This window comes from Eretmochelys imbricata, chromosome 4, assembly GCF_965152235.1.
Source record: "Eretmochelys imbricata isolate rEreImb1 chromosome 4, rEreImb1.hap1, whole genome shotgun sequence".
Taxonomy (NCBI): Eukaryota; Metazoa; Chordata; order Testudines; family Cheloniidae; genus Eretmochelys; species Eretmochelys imbricata.
This window is the reverse complement of record NC_135575.1, coordinates 88,262,698-88,271,964: the sequence shown is the minus strand read 5'-3', so window position 1 is coordinate 88,271,964 and position 9,267 is coordinate 88,262,698. Positions and strand designations below refer to the sequence as shown.

The 9,267-nt window shown below is 44.9% G+C and overlaps 1 protein-coding gene across 3 annotated transcripts in view; it reads left to right on the top strand.

The window, feature by feature from the left end:
• Positions 1-1,203: 1,203 nt before the first annotated feature.
• The window catches only part of ZDHHC2 (zDHHC palmitoyltransferase 2), a 70,931-nt gene continuing 62,867 nt past the window's right edge, over positions 1,204-9,267 (top strand). For 2 of the 3 annotated variants that reach the window (XM_077815583.1, XM_077815582.1), the window contains exon 1: positions 1,204-1,424. In XM_077815583.1, the coding sequence (XP_077671709.1) occupies positions 1,274-1,424 (151 nt within the window). In that variant the 5' untranslated portion in view covers positions 1,204-1,273. Of the gene's footprint in view, positions 1,425-1,766; positions 1,845-9,267 lie in introns of those variants that run through there. The other variant, XM_077815584.1, reaches the window with a different exon arrangement.

The window sequence follows — 9,267 nt, the reverse complement described above, 5'->3', positions numbered from 1 at the left end:
TTACTATGCCATTTCAAAAGTGTTTCTGTGTGAGGAACACTCATTAAACCATGTTTGGGGAAAAGTGAGTCAGCATACTGTATCTGCTCATCTCTTTCCAACTAACCCATTGTGATGTCAAAAGTAGAACTGACTGCCATGTTCACTAAAGTTTAAACTACCATTTATTGTGACATCCCTGGCTGCCTACAACAGTTACTGTATCTGTTATTTTACAGTAATACTTAGCATTTAGATAGCACTTTTGTCCATACTTCCAATGCATTTTACAAAGGTGTTTAAGTATCATTATCCTTATTTTACAGCTAGGGGAATTGAGGGACGCATGTCTTGACTACTGACAATGTGCTCAGCGCTATACAGAACACAGAAAAAGATAAGGTCCACGGTTCATAGGTCTGTATAGGCTAAGAGCATGAAAACATTTTTACAGGTGTAAAACTTTAGGCTCTTTGAGTTCAATAGAACTACTCATCTGCCTGAAGTTAAGCAGGTGCATAAGCGTTGGCAGGATCAGAGTCTACGGAGCAAGCCCAGTGCTTCCATGAAAGTCAAGAAAAGAGAACTGATCAAATAGGATCAAGGCGGGGTCACTGGTTTGCAGGATCACACGGGGTATCAGGCCCAGCTCGCCTGAATCAGCAGTGTGGCTCCGATTTGACGCTGACGCTAACTGCGTCGGTTTCAGCGGCGTTACACCGCACTGCAACTGAAGGCAGCGGGCGGCGCATCCTAATCTCCTGGCCCGCTGCCAGGGGGCACGTGGCTCTTTCCTGTCAGTATGCAAGGCAGGTGCTCGGTCCTCCTATCGTTTGAAGCGAAAATCAAGCTTCCGGGTTTCCCTCCCTCCGCCTGAGCGAGCCCCTAATGAGGGGCTGAGGCGGGGGGAGCTGATCGCCGCCTCCCCTCTGCCCAGGCGGGTACCTCCCCTCGGCCCGGGGCTGTTATAGGGGCAGGTGGGAGCAAACTGCCCTGTCCCCGCCCCATTTCCTCGGGGGTCGAACCCCCCGCTGTGGCCTGGGGGCTCCCCAGCCTCATTCCGTGGGGCGGCTCCGCGCGGTCCCTTCCCACGCCCCGGGGGCAGGCGGGGGCCCGTGACTGGCTGTGGAAGCGGCGGGGGCGGAGCAGCCCCGGCGCGGCGCCGCCCGCTGGAGGAGCCTGTCGGGAGGGACGGCTGCACAGGCGCCGCGCCCTCCCCGCGCTGGCAGCAGGCTGCGGCGGCTCGGCTGGGCTGCTGCGCTGCTCGGGCTCGGGCCCGGGGCTAGTGGCTGGCATGCGGTGCGGGAAGATGGCGGCGCCGGCGGCGGGGACCCGGGGCGGCGCGAGGCGGCGCTGCCAGCGGCTGCTCTACTGGGTGCCGGTGCTGTTCATCTCCAGCATCCTCTGCTGGTCCTACTACGCCTATGTCACCCAGCTCTGCCTGCGTGAGTGGGGCCCGCGGCCTGCCAGGGACCCCCCTTGCCCCGCAGCGCCGACCCGCAGGAGGGAAAGGGGACAAAACCCCCGGCGGGTGGCCCGGGGACAGTTTGGGGTCTGTCTGCAGGGCAGTGGCTGATCCCGGCCCGCCACGCTGCCCCGCGTGGGGCGGTGTGACCGTGTAAACACGAGCCTAGCCCTGCGCTAGGAGGCTGCCGAGCCCGGCGGGCGGTGCTGGCGGCTTATGGCCTTTGCCTTTCCTCTGCCGAGCTGAGCAGGATCCGCTCCCCGCAAGCCCCGGGCGCGCCCCGAGAGGCAGAGCCCGCCTCTGGACCCTGTGTCCCGGGCGATGGTGGCGGAGGCGCTCGGGCAGTGGCCCCGTGGCTGAGCGCCCAGTTCCTGGGTCTCTTCCCGGTCCGCTTCTCCTGGTGGGTGTTTCTTTGTCATGAGACGTGCTTTGCCAGGCTTGTGCGCATCGCAGTGTAGCTGAACCTAGGAGACCAGTTAGACAGCAAAGGATTTTAGGGTGGCAGGGCTGGTGTGGAGAAGAGATGCATGCTTCGAGATTCAGCTCTAATCAAATAGTGTAGTTCCTCCTAGAGTAGCCTTTCCCTTGTCATAAGCAGTGACTCCTGAACTAGTTGTTACTGTGACTCTATAAGTATTGTTGGTGGTGAAAACACTGTGCATGCTGGCTTAGATGTTGTAGAGGGTTGATGATACTATCTGCAAGTCTTATTGAGCCAACAAAGCGCTTTAGAATTTCTGTTCATATTCAGATACACCTTCCGTTTTGCGGAACACCTATTGGTGGCATGATATTTTTCTCTGTCATATAGTATTTTGCCTAGAGTTTGGCCCGAAATCCCAGACCAAACATCCCAGACCTAACATTTGAAAATGCTTTAGGAATTTTGGATCTGACATAGCAGTTCAGACCCATTTTTAGTATTGTCTAGATCCCATTCCCCTTTTAAAACGATACACTTAAATTACACAGGTATGCTAAGTATTCCCATCTATTTTATGTGTTACATTATAACTGTTGGGGTGCGTTCCCTTAATGGTATGTGAACAGAAGCTCTCTTCATAACTCTGTTTTCATTAAGGTTTTGTGTACACTAGCACTTCTGTTGGCAAAACTTTTGTTGGTCAGGCACATGAACCCCCCCCCCCCACCATCACCAACGTAAGTTTCACTGACAGCAGCACCAGTGTGGACAGCACTATGCTGGTGGGAGAGCATCTCCCGGTGACATAGCTACTGCCAGTAGTGGATTTAGAGTTAGTGGGACCCTGTGCACAGCTTCATTTTTGGGGGGTCCCCCTTGGGACCCAGCCAAGAAAAAGAACATTCTCTTTGGTCTCTTCCCCCGTTTTTCATTCTTTTTTTCTTCATCCTCCTCCTATATAAAGGGAAATAAATGAAAATGAAGTGCTTGATTGGGGCAGGGGGTTGGGGTGCAGGAGGAGGTCAAGGGGGTGGCGCTTACCTCTGGTGGCACGGTTCCCAAAGCGACCGGCACACATCCCTCTGGCAGCAGCTCGTAGGCAGCCCGCATACGCTGCCCTCGCAGCTCCTATTTCCGCAGTTCCCCTTGGAGTTACGGAGTCGGTGCTCAGGGTGGGGGCAGCTCACGGAGACACCCCCCTCCGGGAGTGGTGTGGCATGGAGTGAGGTAGGCTGAGTGGGCAGGGAGCTGCCTTAGCCCTGCTTTGCTGCTGCTGGCACATCTCTGTGTGCCTCTTGGGGTAAGGGGGGGGCAATGGGTCTCCATTCACTGCCCGGACCAGGGGCAGCGGGCGGAGCCGTCTCCCCCACCCTGCCCCGCCATCAGGGGCGCACAGAGACGTGCCAGCGGCCGGCCGCTTCTGGGAGCGGCATGGGGCCGCCAGTCACGGTATGCAGGCAGCCTGCTTGTCTGAGCCCTGCTGCACCGCAGGTTGTCAGATGAGATTTGTCCTGCATTTTGGGGGTTGCTCTGTTGTTGGGGGGCCCCCTGCTACCGCATGGTTTGTTTCATGGTAAATTTGCTCTTGGCTACTGCCACTTGTTGGGAGTGGTTTAATTATGCCAGCAGGAGAGCCTCTCCTTTCTTAGTTTTCAAAGACTGCGGTTTTCTTTTCATTTTCAAGCTGTTCTCATTTGCCTTGTTTCTTCGTTGTTTTTTCCTGGTCTGGACAATGACTAGGTGCTAGAAGCAGTCTCATCTGGAGAAGTAACCTCTCTCTGCCTGATTGCTTCACTGCCATGTGAGATGATGCTGAAATTGTACCACAGTTACAATTACAATTTTCTACATATACATTCGTAACTGTAATTTTTATACATATCTCAAATGACTTATGTTCAGTGCATTGCAAGCTTTCATAAAAGATCTTACTCAATACACTTTTACAATGAATAGCGTAGTATGCCATCAAGTTGGTTTAATTGCTTATTTTTGCGGGGTTCAAATCAAACCTGTTCTCTTCCGGTGTCTGGACCTTGATTGTCATAGGTGGTCATTCTGGTTATAGGTGCTAGTAAGAACCCTACTGATACTGCTAAAAGTTATGTTCATTAATATAAACATTAATTTTCTCTTTCTCTGTTATAGACCATTTCAGTCACAGACTTCCTGTTACATAACTTGTATTATCTAACAAAGGAGCTTATAAAAAAGATAAATTGCACCCTAGCTAATAAACTAGACTGTCCTCTTATTAGACTTAGGTGCATATCTGGCCTAGTCATAAAGTACAATGATATTTTGAAGTCAAATTTGTTGATGCTTAATATGTTGTAGGATTGTACCAAAGGCTCTGTATAAGAGTTAATCATTTTATCATGTATAAAGCAAAACTGAAGAATTAAGGTAAAAACATAACATCATGATGATAAATCTCTTTAGCTGTGCCTTTAGTAAGTATTCTGACATGCAACTAAGGGATAACATTCTTAGTGGAGTAGTTTTACAAGGCAGTGAACTGCTTCTTTGTTGATTTAACACTAAAGACCAGTAGTGTGATAACTACAAGATCCATTAATTAGTTGGAAAGGCTCCATGACCACTATTTATTACAGAATATGATAAAAATAATTACATCTTAACTTTTTTTTAATGACTCTTGAAGGCTTGGTAGTTCTAACATGAAGCTGCTTTCTCTGACTTTTTCTGGATGTCATGTTGAAGGCCATGGCTAAAGATAAATATTCATTTGAGGAAGTGGCTGTTGTAGAAAAGGAGTGATGCAACTGGGAACATGTATAGTACATAACCCTTGGGCTTACTGTAATTTTTCAAGTACAAACTTCTTACTGAAAATCTAGGTGACTCACATCTAGATCAATGTATGTGCTTCTTTTAATCCTTATCTTCACAAAGTTGTTTTATGGAAGCTTGCAATGCCACCTCCTCCATTAACCTGCAAGTTTTCTAGTACATGAGGGTCTATTTGTGGATTTTTAAACACCTTCCTCTCTAGTAATTAGAAGATATTAAGAAGGCTGGTTACAAAAATTCCACCAAAACAGTTTTTCAGTGGAAAATTGGGTTTACAGCCAAAAAAAATTTCCCAAAAAGTGTTTGCTTTCTGTGGAGAATTTCTGGGTTTGGGGTGTTTTGGGTTTTCAGTGAAAAATTGAACGTTTTGGTTTTTGAGATGAACATTTACACTTCAGTTTGGAAATGTTGAAACATTTCTTTTCTACACTTTGGATTGAAAGAAAATGTTTCATTTTGACTTAGTATGACTTTAAACCACGTCCTTCTGAGCTGCTGCAGTGCCTTTTCTCTATGTTCTCTTCTCCGAGGTGGGCTTTCCAGCAAGGCTGCATCTCTCACAATACACCTCAACCATGTGTCTGCCATGATGTGGTGTGAGGGTCCATCATGGGAGATGTAGTCTGGCCAGCAAGCCTGGCCTGTAGGAGAAAGTGTGGGCTTGGTTTACTTGAACGGCATCTCATAGGACAGGGGTTCTCAAACTGGGGGTCAGGACCCCTCAGGGGGTCACGAGGTTATTACATGGGGGGCCACAAGCTGTCAACCTCCACCCCAAACCCTGCTTTGCCTCCAGCATTTATAATGGTGTTAAATATATAAAAAGTGTTTTTAATGTATGGGGGGGGGTCACACTCAGAGGCTTGCTATGTGAAAAGGGTCACCAGTAAAAAAAAATTTGAGAACCACTGTCCTAGAGGAAGTGCAGGTGGATGCAGTTCAGTGTCAAACTATTTCATACCTAGTCAGTATGTGCATATGTGGATTTATTTTACAGGAGTTGGAATAGGAGCTATATGTACACATACTTAAATTGTAAAAAGTTATCAACTAAACACAACAGTACAAAACTCTAAATCTGTACAGTCCCTGCGGCCTGAGTATGTTACTTAGTGACTTACTGAAATATAATTTGTTTGCACTAATCTTGTGTTTTGGGGGCTTCACAAGATACTAAATAGCACGCAGTTCTAAACAGAAATCCTGGTGACTTGCTATTTTTAAATATTAATCATTTGTGATACCAGTTTTCTCACATCTTAAGAGTAAATCCAAAAATACATTACTAAAGGGGCAGCATGTTCTCCTGGACTGGTTGAGATCTGGTGCCAGGATCTCCCAAGGTTTAATCTATCTCTGCCACTGACTTGCTATGTGACCTTTGGCAAATCACTTAAGTTCTGATTTGCAGAGGTTGTTGCAACTCCTATTGAATTCAGTAGTAGTTGTGAGTACTAGTACTTTTTAAAAATAAGGCTATTAAATTCCTTGTGTGAAATTTTAAGTTTCAGCATGGCCTCCGATTTTGCACTTAATCGTTTCCAGGCAAAATTGTAGGTACAAATGAAATAATTTATATTAGATGTGTGGGCATAGTGACATAGACATCTAAATTCAGTCACTTATGCCCACAATGGTTTACACCTGAAAAAGCATAAGAATTAAATTAGAGAGTTTTTAAATATTTGCCTCTTTCTTCATCGTTGTTCTCTGTCAGCTTATCAGGTTCAATGTCATATTATGAGAGTTGATTATGACTTTTAAAAAACTGGGGAAAAGAACCTAAGCTAGGTACAATCAGTAGATATACGTTTTGAACATTGAAAAACAGTGACCTTGCAACTTAGTAAGTGAAATAGTAGATTTAAGTGGAATCCTCTCCCCACCTCACCCTTGTACAAGGAAAATCAGAGCTGGCAATAATACTACTGTACTAAGTTTAGTAAGCTCTTTTGTAGGTGCGTGAAGAAAACAAATTTCCTTCATGTTTCTCCTTACTTCAACTCTAAATCTTCTGGTCTAGCTAGGAATAGATTTATAGTTAAAATGAAAGTAACATTGACTAACGTTCAAGGCCAGGCTCCCAAGACCAAAACAAATCAGCTGTTGTTTGTCTAGTTTAACAAGTTTCTAAATATTGCTGAATTTAATTCTAAGGTTTATCATGTTGCTCAGGGAAAGACAGAGAATCCCCATTTATTTTAATAAATGCATGGTTTCTTATTTTAGAATACTATAGCAGATACTCACAAATGATATAAATATTACTTCGGTTAGAGAGATGTAAAGAGGAAGCATTATACAGCAGCTATCTATAAATAGTTGTATTTTTTAAAAGGAGAATTTTTCAGAACTGTTTTTTCTATCTATTTTGGGGAGAGGGAAATTGAGGGTGTTTCTGCTGTAGGGATTCATACACCAGAACACAGAAAAAGGCATTAGAACTTTAACTGGACTTCCACATTTAGGTGGAGGAAGATCCAGTTTGACCTGAAATCGTGATAGTTTGTGTTAATGATACTACCGTATTTTGGAAGCACTGTATTTTTCCTCCTTCTAAAACTTTGAACACTTACACATTTGTAGAACTCTTATAACTAAGACTGGGTAAAATTAATCCTTGTGTAGTGGGCCAGTGAAATGCATATGCATCTTTAAAATCCCACTTAACTTCTCCAAATAGGACTTCATTGGGGAATGTGCCTTGTGCTGGTCCCCAGAACAGAGATGAACGTTGTCTGCTCAAAGTACAGTTTCTGCAGAGCTGCTATTCTCTGCTTGTGAAACCTAATCTTTAAAAAAAACACTCTTTTTCAGTCAATGTTCAGCATGATTTTTGCTCAACTTACAGTTCATCACATTGAGTTGGGGAAAAAAACTTCCACTCATACAATATTCTTTCCAGGATTAGATATTATGCTTTCATTCCTCCCAAAATCAGTCTTTGTGGTGGTGAAATTATAATCCCCTGAGAATTGGGTTGGAATGAAAGGCTTTTACACAAGTTGATACATAGTAGCATCAATGTGATATAAATTATTTGCAAGTGTGCTTCATCTCTGTTCTGAAAGGACCTCATAGAAGGACCTGATCATGAAACTCTTAACGTGAGTAATCTTTACACATCCAGGTAATCGCTATGATTTTGAATACATAAGCGCTATTTGTTTAAGGATTGCCTAATTAAGAGGATAGTTTGGTTGCCATGCATGCTCAGTCCTTGGTGTCCTTTCTGATCTATCCAGCAAAGCCTAGCCAAATGTGGTGGGTTTTGTGATGTGGACAGCACTAGGAACTAAACAGAAGGTGCCAATTCACTTCATGTAGCGCATCAAATATCATTCAGATATTATTGGCTTTTGGTGACTACGTAAAACACTAAGGTAAAGCATGGTAATGTTTTGTTTAAGCACACAAGTAGTACACAATTGTTTTTATGAATTTTATTTCCATCTACTCATTCTGACTTCCGGCACAAAACAAATCACAACAAAAGGGGTAGATGGTTCAGGAGAATACAGTGCAAACAATCTAGCAGGATTAATGAAAATGACAGTAGCACACTTTATTAAAGGCGCAAAAGGCATTTTTGTGTGTAGAGCAGTGGTTCCCAAACTCGTTCCGTCGCTTGTGCAGGGAAAGCCCCTGGCAGGCCGGGCTGCTTTGTTTACCTGCCGCATCCACAGGTTCGGCCGATCGCGGCTCCCAGTGGCCACGGTTTGCTGCTCCAGGCCAATGGGAGCTGCTGGAAGCGGCGGCCAGTATGTCCCTCGGCCTGCGCCTCTTCCAGCAGCCCCCATTGGCCTGGAGCAGCGAACCGCAGCCAATGGGAGCCGCGATCGGCCGAACCTGCGGACGCGGCAGGTAAACAAACCGGCCCGGCCCGCCAGGGGCTTTCCCTGCACAAGCGGCGGAACGAGTTTGGGAACTGCTGGTGTAGAGGATAGGGGTTTGTAAATTTTCAGATAGCGTTAAACCATTTTACAGCTTCAAAACTTCAATAAAGATAAAATATGTGCAAATTTTGTTGTGAATTCAGATGCAGAATATTAAGTCATATGAGAGGAGAATCAAAGGTTTAGAATTTTTGTTTAGTAATTAGTTTTATAATTTTATTCATTAGGGTAAATGGATAGTCTCACATCCCAAATAGATTTTTCTCATGTCAACAAGCTGTTATCTAAAGAATCTTATAATTAAGAGGTCACTTTTTATTTTAAGGACATGGAAATTCCTTATTTTCATTTTTCTAATAGATTTTTGCATTAAAACTTGAATAAAATCAAGAAGATGTGAAATTGAGTATTTTACCTACGTGGTACCTTACCCCTGACTTCTGTCAGAATGAGATTGAGAGATAAGGGTGACGATGTCACTGAATGGGACATTATGAGATAAAACCTTTTTTCTGGTGCCTGGACTTCTCCCTTCTAACAACTGACCCCCAATCTAAGGAGAGATGGTAATAGGATTTGATGTATGGCCCCGAACTCCTAAACCAGTGACTGAGAACTAGCACTATTCCTGGAAACTATAAAGAACCACAATGAAGATAATGAAAAAATACTAAAATTCAGAGGCATTT